At 41.1% G+C, this 20614-nt stretch overlaps 1 protein-coding gene across 1 annotated transcript in view; it reads right to left on the bottom strand.

Annotated features, from left to right (window-relative positions):
- The window catches only part of SPOCK3 (SPARC (osteonectin), cwcv and kazal like domains proteoglycan 3), a 113258-nt gene extending 98326 nt beyond the window's left edge, over positions 1 to 14932 (bottom strand). The window contains exons 1-2 of the mRNA XM_081208973.1: positions 14774 to 14932; positions 14358 to 14558 (exon numbers count right to left, since the gene is read on the bottom strand). Coding sequence (XP_081065099.1) covers positions 14358 to 14558 — 201 coding nt within the window. The 5' untranslated portion in view covers positions 14774 to 14932. The remainder of the gene's footprint in view (positions 1 to 14357; positions 14559 to 14773) is intronic.
- Between the last annotated feature and the right edge of the window lie 5682 nt (positions 14933 to 20614).

Raw genomic sequence — 20614 nt, 5'->3', positions numbered from 1 at the left:
AGGGAGGGGGAAAGCATTGTAAATGGGCTGTGTGCCTAGAGTGGCTACTGTGGCAGATGCTCTAGCCACAATGCCATGTCTCTATTGCTCTTTTTAGCAGCACAGAGAAAGCATGACTGTGGTGGTTTTAGTAGTGCAGAGAGGCAGGAGGGAGAGTAAAGGAAGAAGTAGGCAGTGCAAAAGGATGTTTCATAAATGAGTGAAGAACAACACCTGACAGTAGCATAAAGGACATATGGGAGAATCTTAAGCACAATTTCCTGGTCAAACATCCCCGCGTCCACTCACCCTCCACAAATAAGAAATGTGACACAAACAAATTTGGGACCCCGTGCTTTTATAGGAGAAAATGATTTCCTTTCCTGCAATGAACCACAGCAAAATCTCCCCTAGCCTCTCTGTTGTTGCCCCTTCACAGGCCTGAGCTTCCATCCCTTAACTTCTCTATTTCTTTCCCCTCCCATCCCTTATTTTTGTTCTTATTCTCACCACCATATAAACTGTGTGTCTGTGTCATGTGTTCTGCATATTCTGACTTCTGGCTCTCTCATGATGTCTGTCCCTAGCTCTACATACTGTTTTGCTTCCCTGTCCTTCACCCCACCTGTTAAGGGTTCATGGTTAACCTTTATTTTGTGTTCATGACTGGACTAATCAACAGCATGCTCTGGGTAATCTCTCTCACACACACACCATTTATTTTCTGGCCATTTCTAGCAAGTTGCTTTGTGGCAGGAAGCGTAATGATTAAATCAATGAAAATAATGAGTTGCTATGATGGTAACAATGAAGCCATTTGGCAACTGAAAGGTCATCAGATGCAGATTGCAAGATCTGAGACTCCAGAGGCAGGCACTCCTTAGGTAAACATAGATGCTACTAAGATGTAAATTTAGGGTGAGAAGAATAATAGCAGCTCACTCTAGGTGTCCAGGCAGGCAGGAAATCTATTCAATCTATTCAAGAGGCTATCTTGGAGAGGTAATCTTTCTTGATTACAGAAACATAATAGACATTTTGGAACTACTAGAGGTGAATATAAACACTAAAGCAGTTCTGATTTTTGTGGACGCGGAGAAAGCCTTTGACAATATCTCTTGGAGTTTTATGAAAAAGAATCTTCATGGGATGGGGGTAGGCCAAGGATTTGAGAATGGTATGGGTGCGATATACTCTGAACAAAAAGCTAAGTTGATCGTAAATAATGTGATAACTGAAGAATTTAAGATAGAAAAAGGGACACGACAGGGGTGCCCAATTTCCCCATTACTTTTTATTTCTGTCCTGGAGGTGTTGCTAAATATGATTAGAGATGACCAGCAGATTAAAGGTGTACAGGTCGGAGCCAAACATTAAAAGTTAAGGGCCTTTGCAGATGACTTAGTTTTGACCTTACAAGAGCCAGACACTAGTACGAAAAGGGTGTTGGAGATAATTCAACAATTTGGTCAGGTAGCCGGATTTAAACTAAATAAACAAAAGACTAAAGTATTAGAAAAAAACTTAACAGTTAAGGAGAAGGAGAAATTCCAGGAGGAGACAGGTTTGACAGTGGTTAAGAAGGTGAAATACCTAGGGGTTCATTTGACATCTAAAAATTTGAACTTGTATAAAGATAATTATGAAAAATGTTGGTCAGAAATTAAAAAAGATCTAGAAATATGGTCAAATTTGAAATTGTCAATGTTAGGCCGAATTGCAGTTATCAAGATGAATGTATTGCCTAGAATGTTATTTTTGTTTCAGACTTTGCAGATTCTGGACAAGATGGACTGTTTCAAGAGGTGGCAGAAAGATATTTCGAAATTTGTCTGGCAGGGCAAAAAGCCCAGAATAAAATTTAAAGTATTGACAGATGCAAAAGAAAGAGGGGGATTTGCCCTGCCGGACTTAAAATTGTACTATGAAGCAGCAGCGTTCTGCTGGCTGAAAGAGTGGATGCTCCTCGAGAATACAGATATCTTGGATTTAGAAGGTTTCAATAATATATTTGGTTGGCATGCACATCTATGGTATGATAAAATCAAGGTGCATAGGGCCTTTAAAAATCATATTGTCAGAAAAGCATTATATAATGTTTGGATAAGATATAAAGACTTGTTAGAAAACAAAACCCCTAGATGGCTGTCACCCTTGGAGGCTAAGGCATTGAAAAAGCTCAATATGGAGGCCGAGTGGCCAAAGTATTGGGAAATTTTGGAACAAGATGGAGATAAATTGAAGTTACAGAGTCATGAGAAATTGAAACCTAAAGTACGAGACTGGCTCCATTATTATCAAATAATGGAGGTTTACAAACAAGATAGGAAAATTGGCTTCCAGGTGGAGAAATCAAAATTAGAAACTGAATTGTTAGAACCCAATACTAAAAATTTGTCAAGAATGTATAATTTGCTGCTGAAATGGAATACACAAGATGAAACAGTTAAAACGGCTATGATTAAGTGGGCACAGGACATTGGTCATAACATTATGTTTGCTGACTGGGAATGGTTGTGGAACACCGGTATAAAATTTACGGCATGTAATGCCTTAAAATATTATGAAAATGATCTACAGGTGGTACATGACCCCAGTCAAGCTAGCAAAAATTTACCATTTGCCTGACAATAAGTGTTGGAAGTGTAAAGAAATGGAAGGTACTTTTTACCACCTTTGGTGGATGTGCCCAAAGATTAAGGCCTTCTGGGAAATGATATATAATGAAATGAAAAAGGTACTTAAATGTACTTTCCCTAAGAAACCAGAGGCTTTTCTCTTGGGCATAGTCGGCCAATTGGTGTCAAAGAAAGATAGAACTTTCTTCATGTATGCTACGACAGCAGCAAGAATACTTATCGCAAAGTATTGGAAGACACAAGATCTACCCACCGTGGAAGAGTGGCAGATGAAAGTGATGGACTATATGACATTGGCTGAGATGACTGGCAGAATCCGGGACCAGAGGAAAGAGACGGCGGAAGAGGACTGGAAGAAATTTAAAATTTACCTTAAGGACTATTATAAAATTGATGAATGCTAAAATGCCAAGGCGTTGAGAGAAAAAGGGACACAGCGATATATGATTAAGTTAAAGAAAAGATTAAGAGAACATATATTTGACAAAAATTACTTAGAAGCTGCTGAAATAATTTAGTAAATTGGGATGCAGAAAGGGAAGGTATGGGGAAGTCCGAGAAATGAGGGTTATGAAAAAAAGGTTATGAAATTATACTTGTTTGTTTGTCTTTTTATTTGTTTGTATTGTTTAAAAAATGTTGTAAAACCAATAAAAAATTTATTTTAAAAAAATCTTTCTTGATTACATTTACTCAAGGTACCCAAACTCACACATTCACCACACCTTGTGGAATAATTCTATGTAACAGTACATTTCTGGGTATAGCACAATTCAGAATGTTTCTCAGAGCAGTGCACAGTTGACTCCAGCAAAGATACTATACCTCTCTCATAAGCTTGTTTTCAAGGGTCATGTGTGTGAATACATGCACATGCAGATTCCTGGACACATATGCAAGATACTGCTGTTTATTGCCTTACAATTATGGAGAGGCTTTGCAAATATTTCAAATGGATCAAACCTGCACACATTAGGCAGGGCCACACAGACATGATTCCAATCATCCACTGCATAGAATCATAGAATTGAGGAGTTTGTAGGCAAAACACAATTAGAACTTATATTACAAGGATCCCGTTCTTAAAATCAGCAAAGCTTACAAAACTAAGATGCAAGATACAGACTATTTGAAGTGTTCTTCTTCATTTATAATTATTTATGGTGGCAGTAGCCTAAGTTAGCAGTATGGGAGACTTTCACTCCAGGATCTTCTATTTTCATAACATACATCACATTTAAGAATCAATGAGGAAAGTGATTTATGTTAGCAGCTGGATAACAAAGATCATTAATTTCAGCTTGCAAAATATATCCAGCCATTAAGCAACTGTTCATCTTACAAGCTTATTAGTGCAACAACTAAAATTACAGTCATTAATAGAGGCCATGACTGCTCAGCTTACATTACATGAGCTACATCTCTTCTAAACTAAATCAAAAGTCATACACTTCTGCCTGCTTCATGATTCAGAATTCACTCTTCCAATAATGTGAGAATTTATCACATGACTCTCGGTTTACTGAAAGAGTGGTCCAAAGTTGCAAATAGCAAAGTTGTAAACACAGAGTGATAAGTGAGCTACCTACTCCGAAAAATACAAAAGTCACTCTCACTGAACCCATCTCATAAATCTTGTCTGTGTTTCAGAACTCAACATAATCTTAGCTACAAATTTCTCAAGCCATTGTGACTCTTTGGTGCTTTCTAAATAGCCAGATTCAGGACAATCACACTACCCTGTATTTCCTCTATGCCAACCCCTCCCTCAGGGCTTTAAAACAGGAGAATTAGGACAATGTGGATGACAGAAGACAGATAATGAACTTCTTTTCATTGCTTGACAGAAAGTTGGGAATGTAAGAAAGACACAAAGGAAGAACCACCGTAAAAGTTTTTGCTATGTGATAAGTTATGAAACCTTTTTTTAAAGGTAGCAACATTTTTAAAGTGACAAAACTGTAGTTTAAACAGTAACAAATAAAAAATTAGGTGAGGTCATTCCTCATGGCTTCACTGTTTGTGTTCAACCTTTGCATTCTAGCCTATATTTACATTAAAGTTGGTGCAAATATTATCCATTTATGGACGTACTAATCTTTAAGCCAGTCCTACAATGCTCTATGCCAGGCCAGGCCTGTTTTAGGATTGAGAACAAATACAGGAATTGCACCACATCAAAGATAGTGACGTTTATACATCTTGGGACAGATGAGCACATCTACAGAACAACAACAGAGCAAAACATAATAATCGGCACATCTTCCTAAATTATTTCAGCTGTCAGGAAACCTAAGCTGCAAATCTCGGTACCCAACATTTAGCAATAAGATGTCAAAAGAGATTGTATTTGCTCCACTTGCCACCCTGTGCACAATCATCATTTTATTGATGTATAGTCTAATCCACAAAGCAATGCTGCTTCACATTTATTTCAGTGTGGCACATATGGGAGCAATAATTAGTGGACTGAGAACAAAATAAAAAGGCAGGAAAGGTTCTATTTTGAATTACTAGAGAGTCCTATCAAGGGTCCCATTAAAGCTAAGAATCTATGATGCATAACAATAACTCTGAGCATCATTAAAAATTGCTGAGCAGGTATACCACAACAAATATGATATACATTAAGAAAACCTAGGTTATGCAGGGCAATGACACTTATCACGCTTTTGCAGCCTATCAATGTGGGCCACAATCCTGTAAATAATTTAAATTGCATATAGCAACCAAAAGCATTAATATTACATGTAAAGCATTAGTGTTACAGGGGGATAGTTTTTGTCTGTTACTACCTTATGTATTTTTGTGTTTTATATTGTAAACCACCTATGATCCTTGGACGAGGGGTGGTAAGCCATTTTAATTATTAATGATAAATATGAAAATTAATTACAAATGCATTAAACAAGTCTCATGATTTTATTTTATTTTTTTTAAAGGCTAGCACTTGTCTCCAATAGAAAAATATCCCTGACCCAGACTTACTTAAATTGCAGGAAAATTTACACCTGCTTTCCACTTAGCACTGTGGCAAGATCAGAGTTAAACAAAGGTTTAACAAAATGTGATTCCTGCTCAACTAATACATTCAATATTCTAATTTGCAATTATTCATAGAACTGCAAGAAGTTTAGAAATATAGCAAGAGTAAAATCAAGCCCAAGTCTCACTTTTTCATGGCATGTTTAATCCTAAATAGGAAATTATTGATTCCTTGTATTTCAGTAGGATTTCACAGGAAGCAAATGCTGAAGAGAAGAAAAGCCAAGAAGTTGCAGTACTTCCTTAAATTATGGATGAACCAAATTTAAGAGGAGTTTTGGAATGACAGCTAGTAAGTCTAACATGTTGTCTCTAGTAAATTTGCTATGAAAATCATAAAGCATCTAAGATGGATAGATAAGGGTATCATTTGACATTTAGGAATGTTACAGCACACAATAAAGCTATAAGAATATTATTTCCCATGGGTGTGTGTCACATAGAGCACAAATGACCAGGCTAATGTCACCCCAAAAGCTATTAAGAACCTTTAGCTGGTGCCACCAGTAGTGAAGTCTACTACTTACACCAGCTGGCAGTTGTTGATCAACTGTATGCTATGTGCTGCACAAGACAAAGACAATCTGGAGCTCCTTGCAGACAACAGCAGGCTCTATTCTATGCACACTACCAAAGATGAGGTTCCCTCAAAGAGATGGTTAGTGCTGCTACTGCTAATCATCTGCAAGGTGAGAGTACCTGAAATTAGTCCATTCATAACAGATACTCCTAACAGTTGCACCAACCATGAGTTTCACTGTACAGAAACCATCCACATGCACTCCCCAAGGTGCTTGCAGGGTGAAGCAACCTTTTGCATGGCACGGATCGTAGCCAAAATGGATATCCATGCACAAAAGCCCATTTCCATGCACACCGGCTCTTGTTAGCTATAAACAAGGGTTTGGAAAAGCCCAGGAGTTTTAACTCTTCCACCCACCAATCACATGGTGTGAACAAGCCTTTGTGAATTGAATTGAATAAGCAGAATAAAATTCTCAAAACAAATCTCTTCGCTGTCAACAGCATAAGGAATCCATGCTAACAAAGGGCCAACTTACATGATTAGTTGAAGTGGCAGTTAAGTAACAAGCTTACCATTTGGAAAGCTTACCTCGACTGACAGGTACTGTGTACATGTGATAAACCTTTTTTTAAATCCAGGGGCACAGTGACAGCCACTTCACACAAAACAATTACTATATAGATGCAAACTATTACTACACAGGTGTACTGCTTACAAGCTAAATACAGATTTATGAAACTAAACACTTAAGGCAGAAATAAAGGAGGAAATGTTATGAAAGGATTTGATAACAAGATCAAGTGACAAGATTAGAAACAGGTAAGTGACTCATAGGTGAAAGCTTAGAAAAGGTGAGCTAAACACGGCACATGTACCACTATATAGAACAGCCCTCTTAAAAAACACTTAGCAGCAATCTATGTTACCAGCTATGAAATGAAGACAAAGATTTAACATCATTTGTATACCACTTAATTGTAAAAAAAAAACCCTCTAGGTGGTTTACACAAAATACACATTAAAACATAAGAGTATAATACATAGTATTCAAATACCAATGTTTATAGTCTTCTGGCTCAGATATTAGAAGCAGAACAGAGAAAGCCTTGCCCTTTTTAGAAGAAACAGAACAGTCTGAGCATTAAAACCATGCTGTACTTGATTTCTGTCTCCAGATTTTTCACCTCAAGTTATATATAAAACAAGAAGAAAGTCTGCTGGCACCACCTATTCATACATCCCAAAACTATTTATAATAGCTGCAGTATAATAGGCACAGATGGCAAAAGTCAGTTCCAATAAGATTAAAGACATAAGACAAGACTAATGGTGGATATCCATATCCACTAAATCACCTGCAGCAAGTAAAAGAAAGATTATTTGTTCAGAGAAAGGCGATAAAGACAAGATGAAACAGTTATCTACTTTACCTAAGATTACAAGGCCAATCTAAAGAAGAGCATATTAATGTTCTTCTAACTCTGAAATATCCAGCAGTATAATCAGCTTCTCTCAACTAATGCTTTCCAAGACCAAAGAAAAGAAGGCTTAGTGAACCTGAACATTCCCCCCTCCCTACTTTTCATTTACAAGTAGACCAATCTATTTACATGCAATTTGACTAAACTGTTTCTTTCCCCCTTACTACTCTGAGGTCAAACAGGGAATCAGGGATAAATAGGAATTCATTAGCAGGACACAAATACTAGGTAAATGTATAAAGACAGGCTAGATTTCTAAGTTAATTTATATTTCAGTCACCTCAGAATTTCTCCTCTAGTTGCTCTTGTCTATAATCTGCAACAGAATTATTGATGAACAAACTAGGAATATTATAGCATATGCCAAAGCCCTGAGCATAAAAGGCAACTTTGTAAAGAAAAGCAAAGTAATAAAATATTACAGAACTACTTCTGCTGTGGGACATTTACCCCCCGTCTATATAAAAGAGAAAAGAAAATGAGAGGCTCTCCCAAGTTAGGTGGCTAACCTACTCAGCTATCAATCCCATGAGATGTCCCATGTTTGTTTGTGTTTTTTAAATGAAAACCAACTATGTTTACCATGTGATACTTTTCAATCATGTAATCAACAGGCTCATCAATAATTACTTTCAGACCTGGACTCTGTTTCCTTGCCGGAGGCTATATATTGTTTCTTCAGTCTATAGATCTTCATGGTTCAGCAACAAGTCTGATAAACATAGTAGCTGTGGTTTTAACTTGGGAGAGATGACTGAGGGAGAGCTATAGGGCTATAGTCAGAACAAAAAAAGAAAACCCTGCACTTATCCTACAAAGAACAGATCAGCACAGCATAGTGCAATAAATCCTATTGGATGCCATCCTGAAATCTCTGCAGTCAAGTACCACAAAAAATAGGTGTGTCCTTGTTGACACTCTGGCCATTATAACACCACTGGGAGCTTCTTGCTGGATTGTAGCTTTTCCTTGATTGATGTTCTGCAAACCTCAGTTAGGAAAAGAGTACTGCATGCCAGCATCCTAAATGCATTTCACTTGCACAATTTCAACCATAAATGGTTGAAGGCCGAAACTGCAAGTTAAATCCAAGCGAGGCAGGGAGCTTAAAAGCTCTTTTTGTACCAGATCCACTTGGGGTTATATTCAGCATGAGAAGAGCTTTTAAGCTCCGACTTGCTTGTTGAGCAAGGCTTGCTCAGTACATGAACTCCAGGGATTCTCTCCACCCCACCACCACCTGCTGGCCACAGGGTGGCTCCAAGGATTTGGAGATATGCTATTTTTGTGTATACACAGAACCAAGGAAAATCTGAAATTTTAGGCTGGGATCTGGCTTTCTTATTGGACAAGATCAGCACTTTTCAACGTAATGTTGATCAAGGCTATTCCAGTTCTTGGGAAATTGCATTAGCTTTCTGTATAGTTGATGATGGGCTACTTTTGACAGTTGATGAATCCTGCTGTGTTGTGGGAACCTTCCAGTTAAGAGTCACACTTAGAAGACCAGAGTCAGTCAGTAGTCAGATGTGTCCATGTCATTTTCCAAGAATATTATCTTTCCAGATTCTATCACCCATATTACTTAATGTAGACAGCTGGTGTAGTAACATGGTTAAGAGCTAGATGTCCTAGCTTCACATCTCAGCTCAGTCATGAAGCCAGATTCAGATGTCCGTGGGAAACAAGCTTCCAAATAAAACTGCCTCTTCAACCCTTCATCAAGCTAATTTTCAGTTTAAACATCATCAGGATTGCCTCTCTGCCCTGTAATATGACCACTGTCTGCTGGAATTAAGCACAAAGTCAGTACATACTCCCAACACATAAATTTTCTACTGTTTCAGGGTAACACATTGGCTTTTGCAATGTAGCTGATGAATAACTTTCTTCTGGACTGTCACAAGAGAATTCATTTCTTTTAAGAAGCAGAAATGTCATGTTAAGTTCCATATAAAGTACTAAAGATTATTTGAAATTTACACCATTCCATGGATATCATTTTAGTGAAAAATCCAATTTAATGTAATGCCAACATTATAAGACATCAGGCAAAGTTGCAACAACATGGTGTAAAGCCACTGTTGGCCTAAGACATTCCCCGATTATGGACAATTATTTCAGAACAGCTCTCTATTCTCTTTCATTGTGTTCTAAATCACTTCTGGAAAGCTGAGCCAATGAGCCAGAAGTCAGGGTCATTATCTTACACATTAATCAATCCTGTCAGTTAACTCTGAGTTAAGCCTTTAAATACTTCTTTTCACACCAGAATTACCTCTGAAAGAGATAGGATTTTTCCTATTTTACAGAAAGCTTGCTTGTCACACACTTTAAAACTGTTTAAACATTCTAAATCCTTTCTACACTTGAAAAAAAAGAACAAAGTTCTACAGAAGTGGAATTAAATAAAGGAAGACTTTTTATATTATTAAGGTATTAAAAATGTATTCCCAGGCCTTCACCACCTATTTGCTGAGGCTGAATTAAAAAGCTCAGGCAGCTGTAACCATAACCTTAAATTACTTCAGAATATTCCTAAATAGTCAGCCACTTTGATATCAACAGCTACTACTTCAAAACTAGTTGTTTCAGGATTGTGGAATCATGCCATCTTTTATGTATTGAGTCTCAAGCTCTCCTTGAAAAATGAACATATGCAGACTCTGTTTACAATAAATCCAGATGTTGGCGGTAAGCATAGATAGGATTACTATATCCTTTCATGACAGAGTCTCCCGTGCCCTTAACAGCTGCTGCACAGTAAAACATTCAACAGGTGGAGTTTGTCTTATGAATCTGCTGTGATGGACAAAGTGCTTCCACATAAATTGTGCCCAGCTAACACAAGAGAGTCTTATGTTCAATGGGGATGTCTCCCAAATAAGTGGATATAGGATTAAATCACTAGTGCTCTGAAATTTCTTTATATGGGTAATCTGTGGTCCTCCAGATGTTATTGGACTACAACTCTTGTTAACCCCCACTAGTGCAGCCAATGATTAAAAAATTGTAGAATTGTAGAATTGGTTGATATAAAATGAGAACTGCAGACCAACATCTTCTGGAAGGCCACAGGTTAGCAACCTGTATTTTAAACAGACACGACACCAGGTCATTTTATTGGAAGACTCAACAGGGAGTATTCTCCAAATACTTTAATAATTAGAATAGGTTTGTTTCTTTCAGATACAGAAAAAAACTGGCTAATATCCCAATAATACCACACGCAGCACCAACAAGGATCTTTCACAATGCATTTACTTATTCAGTTTTATGGGATAATGCATTGAAAGTATCAGTTAACACAAGAGCAGTATGATCATATGCATCTCAGGAGTAGGTTACAATATACTTAAGTTTGCACAAGATCGCAGTCTTCATGGATATATCATACAATGATTTGACACTAGTCCCACATCCTACAATAATCACATACTACTGAACTGGAAAATCTCAAGCTTCTAGTTCTACATTAAGGAGGAATGCATTTTTTAACATTTCATACAATAATCAAAGCTAAAAATTAAAATTGAAACCTGCTATTGAAATGTATTTAGGCACACACATGTGGACACCTTTACTAGCCCAACTGTTTTTGGCCATACATTTATGCTATTTCCAACATGGACAAAAAATTCTATACGTACACTGGCAATGCAGAAGGAATAGCATGAAAAACTTATGATTTCAGATTAAATCACAGATACAGACAAACTATTGAAGGGACCAGTTGAAAGTCTCAAGACAAACATTTTCCTCTCTTTTTGAGAGGGAGTAGTTAGAAATTCTAGTGTCAAGGAAATCAAAAAAGTTTAACGTGTATGTGATGCAATTTGTGGTAGATGTTTGAAACCATGATGTATGGATGCTAATTAACAGTTCACTTAGAATTCCTTTCCAATTCATTCATTCATTCATTCATTCATTCAAAGAGACACACTGGCTTACTGAAAATTCAGCTGCTAACTAAAATGTTTCTACAGATAAAATCAGCCTACAGCACCACTGTAAGTTTTGCAACTTTGCACTGCATTGGTAATAAGCACCCTCAATTAATTATCACACACACAACATTCAATACTCTTACTTAACTGGCTATATAGCAAAATCAATCTTTCACTATAAACAAATTCAGAAAGATGCTGATTATTAATCCAAAGCCCATTCCCATGCATTTTTTCCCTAGAGAGTTCATGGAGCTCAGCATATAAGAATATGATGCAGCCTAGGAACTAGTAAGCTGTGACCAATCCCCTTGAATACTTTGAAGCAGGGTACATTTCTAACCCAGAAATTAGTATTTTCTATTCATAAACCAAGAAAACCTATTCCAATCTCAAATACAGAAAATGATACCTTATTGCTTGCAATTAACTTATTTCCAGAAAACCTCTGACATTCCATTGTTCATGATTTATCAACTTAAGATGGCATGCCCTTGACTTAAGTTTTCTCTCTTTACTAGTAAAACAGTAGTGAGGACCCTATCCTATACTGTCCACTCTCATTTTCTGTCATTTTTTATGAACACCATTAGAACCCAAAGAGGGGCCAAAACATGTTCATTTTATTTAGAGGATGAAGTTGCTCTTATTATTGGGGTGCCAGCTTTCTGGCAACTTAAAGCAAAAGAGAAGAGTTTGCTGGAGGTTTCAAAAATATTTAAAGTGATAAACAGAATAGTATAGAGTACAGAGCAATGTGCAAAGAATTAAGTGCTAATGAAACACGGACAATTTGTCATAATAAGATAATATTAGTGACTCAAGTGTAGAGACCACGACCAATTACTGTATGCAGTCTCTCTCTCTCTTTTAGTAATTCAGTGGGGGGGGGGAGTTTAATTTAAAACCAAAGTTATTGACATACATACAAAAAATTAAGTGGCATTCAGCTATTGCTTTTCTTCAAAGTAAAGAAACAATGGCAATCCAGTATGCTTGCTCTAACAAGAAAACTTTGACACTTAAAAAAAAAGTTTTCCCATTAAAAAAATGGTGATAATTATCATTCAACTGCTTCTAAGGAGATAAGATTCTAAACAATGCAATGCTATGCTTGTTTACTTTGAAGCAAGTCCCACTTTTTCCAATGTGGCTTACTCCCTAGTAAATATTAGACTGAAGCTGCAATCCAATGCACACTAACTTGGAACTAAGTTTTAGTGAATGACATAGGACTTGTTTCCAATTATACAGAAGGTTTCACAGGCCACATACATCAAGCTGCACAGATCAAAGATGTCTCCACTGCAAACCTTTACGTGTCTCAGCCTAAGTTAAGAAAAATTCACAAAAAGTATGGCAAAGCATTCACATTACTTCTTGCAACATATATGTTGCTTCTTAAGAATTTATATTTAGTCTCGTGATAACTTTTTGAAAAGGATAGAGCAAGGAGATTTAAAGCGACTGGTGATGCTCTCAAACTAGTACTAGCATTCTCCCTTAGCCATTCATTCAGAAGCATTCTCTGCACAGACTGGACCTGCCTGAGTGTGAGACTTGGGGCTCACTTAGCACATTCCTTGCTTGGGCTCCATTTGATCAGGCCCCAAAGTGAGGGGGGCAGTGAAGAGGGAGGAGAGAAAGAAAAAGAAGTTGCATTCCCTACCTAGCTTCTAATGTGACCCTGGTTTCATGCATGTTCCACCAAACTCTCTCAGCTGCTTCGATGGGGTGAAAAAGCACTGCAACTAACTCAAGCACATCCCCCTCTTCCAGTTAAGAGAATACAGATCCCTAGATAAAACACCAGGATCGGAGATGACAATGTAGCAGCAGCTACACTCCACCAGCAGCCACCCAGAGAAAACTCAGCTTGCTTCCATCAAAAGGGAAGCATCTTTCCCATGAACTATGGATTAAAGACAGGACCAACACATGCCCTAAAAAAATCCCACTCTCCTTTCCAGTTACGACTCTTAACCTCCTCTATGTCTATTCTCTTCCCCCCCCCCCACCCCCAGCAAAAGCCTGCCTTTTCATCACCATTTCCATCCCCTGGTTCTCAGCATATAAGACCAGCATTATTATATATTTCTGACCTGCACGTGCACAAAAAGAGGTGGCATGGGGGTGGGAAAGTCCACCCGCCCCCCAAGGCAGCCCATCACCATCAATCAGGACTTTTATTCATTCGCAGACATCCAAGTCTCCCCAAGTAGCATTGTCTGCGTGTCTCCCTCCTCCCCCCCTGACTTTCAAGTTCTTTTAAAGGGTCCATTAAGCCACCGGATCGATCCTTACACTACTCAGTTAACAGCAGCGAGAAAGCTCCCCACAGTGGGGATGCACTTTTTACACTCAAGGCGATGCGGGGAAGGGAAGGGTGGGGGACCCAAAAAACAAACAAAAAAAACCTTTACATCTCTCCCCACACCACCCAGGAAGAAAAGTTGAGACATCACAGCACCCGCCGCCAGTGGGAAATGAAGATCGTTGCAGGGGAAACAAAGTCTGCTCGCATCGGGGAAGAGGAGCGAGGGAGCCATGCCAGTTTTCGCGAAACAGGAGCAGAAAAGCGCAGGAGAACTTCTTCGCGGAGGAAAGGTGATCGCGCCCGCAGCGCAAACCCAGGTAAGCAGAAATAAGATAGAGGAAGGGGAAAGAGGAGCAGGAGAAGCAGCAGTGGCAGAAGGATCAGGCAGGCAGGCGGACGAGCAAGCGAGCACGGCACACTTACGTCTCGGAATTTGTTCCACTGTCCAACCTCCTTGTCATACTGGGAGATAGTGGTAAGCCATTGTTTATCATCCAGAAAATTGCCGCTGTCTGACCTGCCCCCGGCTCCCGTCGCCGCTGCCGCCGCCGCCGCCGCCGCTACCACCGCCTGACTGCACCAAGCGGCTGCCCACACACACGCGAAGGCGGCTACCTTGAGCATCTGAGGGAGAGAAGAGAGACACCGCGAGGGCGGGTTAGCCCCCGAAGGCACCACACACCCGCACCCTCCCCTCGCGAAACAGAAAGGGGGGCTCCCTTAGCGAGAAGGCTCCCTTGGCGAGAAGCCGGTCCCCCTCCGCAAAAAAGGGAGAAAAATAAGAGGAAGAAAAAGGCGCGAGTCGAAAGGGGGAAAGCGCGCGCTGCCCACTCCGTCACCTTGCCGCCAACCCCGCCGCCGCTCCGGACTCTCCGCTCCTTGCTTGTGGAAACGCAGCGCGACGCTGCCCACTGAGCCTCTTGCTGGAGGAGCTGCTGCTGCCGCCGCCGCCGCCGCTGCACGCGCCGCCGTCTCGAGCCGTCCACTCAGCGCCTGGCGCCCAGCGCGCGCTCCCCGCCCCCGCCCCCGCCTCCTCCCGCCCAGCAGGCCCTCCCCCCTCGTTCTGCTGCTCGGCTCCGCTCCGCAGGCAGCTGCTGGCGAGCGGCGGGAGAAGCTCTCTCGCTGGCGCTCGGCTGACGAGGGGACGCGGGAGGGCCCTTCCGGACGGGGCGCGCGCGAAGAGACTCGGCGTGGCGGAGGCGTCCGGGAGGGCCCGAGAGCTACACGTGAGGCGAGGCACGTATGGTGCAAGCGCGCCTTTACGCGGCCGCTTCTTTTGCCTCCTGAAGGAAGAGCTGCTGCCGGGGAGGAGACAGCGCAAGGCTCTCCTGCGCTGTAGCAGAGGCTGGGAACGGGCTGAGGACTCGAGAGGAGCGTGCTGGATCGGGCCCGTGGCTCGGCTAGTCCAGCGTCCTGGTCTCAGTGGCCAGCCGGGTGTCTGTGGGCAGCGGTGCCAACTTGAATAAAATATTGGAAGGGGGGGCAGGTAAGCCCCGTCCCACATAATAGATCACATGACGCAGCCCCCCATTTGAATCAACTTTGGGCGGCCCAGCCCCCTCAGATATTTTTTGGGGAGGGGGACTGAAGGGACCTCAGCCGCTAGGCGTTGAGTCCTATACCTGTGGAAACGTCCCCTCCTGTCCTTTCCAACAGCTGGTATCCAACTGTAGAGGCATAGCCATCGCAACCCTCTCCTCTCTGAATTTGTCTAGGTTGGCGGCTGTCCTTGCCTCCTGCCACTTCATCTGAGCCTTGCCACTTCTGGATGGGGGAAGGAGAAAGTGAAAAAGAGTGGCTGCTCCTGATGCCTTTCATGCGCTCACCCCTTTGGCAGGGAAGATCAGTTTCATGGTCCAAGCAACCACCTCTGCCCATTCTCTCTAGCAGACATGGCACAAGAGGGTGGCCGGGGGAAGGAGCAGCTGCCTCTCACCCACCTGTGCTTTCCCTCTGGGTGGCGCTGCTAGGGATGTGCAAGCAATGAGAGGCGGCAGCAATTGCTTGCCCAATTCTTTCTGCCAGTAACTAACCCACTGCCTCCTCTCACCCAGTGCCACCATTGTGCCACCCAGAGGCAGAGGGCAGCTGAGAGGCTGGTGTGACTGCTCTTTCCATGCCCATCCCAGTTACACCACTTCTTAGAAACCACAAAAGGGGAGAAGGCTGTTGCACTCAGTCTTGGCTTCTGGGCTCCCCATAGGCCGTATTCTAGGCTTCCTATGTTCTCTATACTGCACCATCTGGCAGCAGGTGGGCAGGAGAGATGAATCATAGAACTGTAGAGTTGGAAGGGTCCACAAGGGTCTTCTAGTCCAACTGCTCAGGAATCTTTCACCCAATGTGGGGTTTGAACCCACAGCCCTGAGATTAAAACCCCAGAGTTGGTCATGACTGGACCTAATGGTCAGGGGTCCCTTTACCTTTTTACTGGCTAAGCTAAATGACTGAACTGGAGTGGTTGTTTCCACTGCCTCTCTAGATGTCACCATGGAGCCAGTTCTGCCTGCTGCTGATTCCCAAATAGGGTGAGTAACATATAAAAGGCAGGAGTAGTCACTCTTCCTGACTTCCTCCAGATGTCTTGGAGGAGGAGGAGCTGCTGAAGGGGCTTTCCTGGATGCCATTTCCCCCACCTTCTGCTATTGGAAGGGTAGGAATGAGGCATCATTTGAATCCTTCACCATCAATAGCTGGTGATTGGCTGGCATTTCCTTCAACATAAAAGTGGAAGTACTAAACATACTTAATACAAAATGGTTGAGAAATAAACTTAAAATCGTACGCAACCCTAACACGCATTTAAAGCACATGGCTTCCCCCAAAAGGAACTGTAGTTTGTTAAGACTGCTGGGAATTGTAGCTGTATGAGGATTAAACTGGGAACCGCAGTTCCTAGGATTCTTTGATGGAAGCTGCGAGCTTTAAATGTACAGTGTGGATATGATCTGGTGGAAAGCATCAGGTAAGGCTGAGTTTCTTAAGTAGGAGAAGTGCTTCAGAAGGATTATGTTTACAATTACATTTATATCCCGGATTTATTCACTCCAGGAAGTTCAAGATGCTATATATATGGTTTTCTCCTCCCTCCAGTTGTCCTCACAACAACCTTTTAAGGTAGGTTAGGATGAGAGATGGTATGAGTGGCCAAAGGTCACACCAAACAGGAACCTAGGGAGCTGCCTTCTACCAAATTAGATCACTAGTGCATATAGCTCAGTATTGACTGTACCAGCTGAAAGTGGCTCTAGGGTTTCAGGCAGGATGAGGCTGGGTAGCTCAGTCAGTGGAGCTGGGTAGCTCAGTCAATGGAGCATGAAACTCTTAATCCCAAGGGAATGGGTTCGAGCCCCATGATGAGTGAAAGATTCCTGCATTGCAGGGGGTTGGACTAGATGGCCCTGGAGACCCCTTCCAACTCTACAATTCTATGATTGTAGGTAGGGCTGAGATATACCAGGAACATGGGACTTGCATGCAAGGCATGTGCTCTGCCACTGAACGACGCCCTTCCGCTTCTCCTGAATTGAGCTGCTTCAGTTCTGGTTGGGATGATTAAGGCAAAGTGATCACACACCTTTAGTAAATGCAGCTCATGAAATGCCTCTCCCCCAGTCCACATATCTGATCCATCTTCTAGCAGCTGATTTTATCATTCTCAGAAGTGAGATTTTGATAACTATTTTAGAGCTTCCATCCCATCTACAAAACAAATACACCCAAAAAAATTTTTTGCCTTGGTTTGCATCTCGTTCTCTTGGTTTATTCTAATGTCCTCTCTTATTACTCTTTTATAAAACTTGCATTTCACTTTTCTAGCCTTTACTGCTCGCTTTAGTAAAACTGCCCTCTCACATGGCGTATACACTGAATGAATGGAAGAGGGTGCAGGATCTCAGCCATAACTGTATCTTGTCTTTTGTAGTTTTTACAACAGTACAGAAAGAGTTTATGCATGTACAATTTGTACACAGGTAAACTCTGTTCACACCTCCAGGCAAATGCGTGGGGGTTGGAAATGGGGACAGAGTGAGCATAATCTTGACTTACTCCACTGAACATGTAAAAAGGGTTTACGTGGTAAATTATTCCGTAATGAGAAGAGCAGAGATAGATGAAGATGTAAGCGTGTATGCATGCACAAATACGTCATAGAGAAAGAGATGTGTTTAGGAACAAGAGTAGTATGGGATTTACAGAAGTTTCCCTCTGATTTTTATAAAAAGTGATCTTGCATATATGTGTATACTCTTTTGACAATGGAAACTAAATGATCAATTATCTCTAATTTTGCCTGTCTCAGCTTCCTGAACATTTAATAACTCTTAAGTGCTTTTTTCATATCTGTAAGTCTATCAGTCTACACATAATTGGTTTAAGAGCCTGATTCCGAAAAAGGATGCTACAGGTTGCATTATTTGAGAAAAATATAAAAATACTAGAGCCAACCACAAATTACACCTTGAAATCCTCTGCCATGCTTATAGGCAGAGAAATGGGGCAGAAGTGGCTATTTCAAATAATTTATCCAAGGGAAGGAGTAACTGGCCAACTGTTTCTCAGTGTTGGGGTTGACCATTTATTTAGTCTACTTACAACCTGCCCTTCAGCAAATGGTCCAAGGGAGGATTATAAAAACAGCACAATTAAAACAAGTAAAATTTATATTAAAATCATAAAACAAAACCAACCAACAACAAAATTAACAAAACTGCAGCACAGAACGGCAAAGCAGCACCCACTCAACTAAAAGCTGGAATGCCTTGACACAACTTCTTTCCTTTTTACTAAATGTTTAGGTGCAGCTGCTGCAAGTATCAACAGCAGTTTCATTAGCCATTTTCATCATCATCATCATCATTTTATTTGTATGCCACCTTTCCACAGTTAAAACAATGCTCAAGGCGGCTTACAATATGAAAAGATTTACATTGTTACAAATGTAGCAAAGTAGTCATAAAAATAAATAAAACACAACAAAAACTGCATAACCAAACAGCACAATTTCCACATGAAAATATAGATACAAAAAAATTATATCAACAACAGCAAAAACTCCCAACAAAACGTTTCCCAAAATACCCCATTTTCCATCCTCCACAATGTCCCAGACCTAATGTTGTTCTGGGCTATTGTTGGGGTGGGGTGGGTGTGCAGAAGATGGTGACCACCACAAAAATGGTAGGAATTCTGCAAAGTGCATTTGGGGTATGGAGTGTTAGAGGAGGCATAGTACCTCTGGTGGGGGAACATGCTGTGCTGCTTCTGGGGTAATTTGTCCACCATTAGTCCCCACCCTGTCCTCAACTTTCATCTGTGGTTCCTAGAGGTTACCAGCTTGCAACAGCAGCCACACCCTGGGAATGACTTCAACTGGCCAGCTCAACTGGGTTAGGGTAGGTAACCCTCAGTGAGTTAGGGGCTTCCCCTGCATGCAAATACATACTCCAGCAGATTGAGTGAATGAGTCCATTAGTGGATCCAATGGTCAAGAAGGCAGTTTCTGCACATGCTGTAGAGCAGAGGGAAGTGAGGGGCAGATACGGCTTGTCAACCTGGGAAGGTAGCCCATCTAAGAGAAGGAAATCTCTCATCCTAAACCTCTGTTACCTTGTGGGATATCTACAGGAGAAGAAAAGGATAAGCAATAAACCCTACACAAATCCAGAGTAGTGTCCCTAGGACGATTGGATGGTGCCTTGTATGCCTCCTTCCAGCAACTCCTGAAGCTAAGTGGGTGTCAAGTACATTTTTCTGCTTTGCTTTGGACCACATCAGTGAGTCGTCTGGGCAGCCCAGGACACTGCTCAGGCTTGTTTCTTGGGGACATCACTTCAGTTTTGATAACGCAGCAGTTTGACTTCATCCCTGGAGGTGTACTTGTTGTCCCTCAAGATAGGCACATGCCAACAACATCTGGGGTGTTGGGGGAGAGTTGAAAATAAGAAAAATCTCAGAGAAAAAAATACATTAAAATGTTTAGCTTAATGAAAAAATACTTTTTCAAATGTTGGTTCTTAACTGTTGCAATTTAATGGGTTAAAGAGCCCACCAGCGACCTAATATTCTTCAGCCTCTGATTCACAGGGATCCAGTTTACCCAAGGGCAAAATTTTGCAAGAACTCACAACTTATTTCTCAGCATTTTCAACAGGCATATTTGTGACATCACTACCTCAATGCTTGTTTAAGTTCACTGTAACTGAATTCTGGCGAAGTGTTGCATTCACTAGGGTTGCCAACTTTGGTTCTGACAAGGCCATTAACAACTGAATGACAGACAAAAGTTCAGCCACTGATGTTTTCCTGGCATTGAGCTACATATAGTGAAGTGAAAAACTTCATCATCTGAATTTCTGCCCGACATGCAACTATTAAATGCACAAGAACACTACAATGGAAGAGGGAATTGGCACCCGTATTCTTCCTATATAAATTATTAAAGATCCTTGATTCATATTGAATTTGGCAGTACTAAGTTCTGTTCAATTTAACTCTGCTTTTGAAGAAATTGTTTCAAGATCCTGGGTTTTGGCATCAATCATAAAGTGATGGAACTGTAATTGGGTTTTTCTTTTTTAAAAATCTAGTTTGGTGTGGATTTTTAGGACAATGGCCTTCAGTTTGAATTTTGTGAGTAGGCTTTGTCCAAGGGAAATAAATTAAAACTCAAGGGTACA

The sequence above is a fragment of the Podarcis bocagei genome (genome assembly GCF_964188305.1).
Source record: "Podarcis bocagei genome assembly, chromosome: 9".
NCBI lineage: Eukaryota > Metazoa > Chordata > Lepidosauria > Squamata > Lacertidae > Podarcis > Podarcis bocagei.
This window is presented reverse-complemented; position numbering and strand designations above follow the sequence as displayed.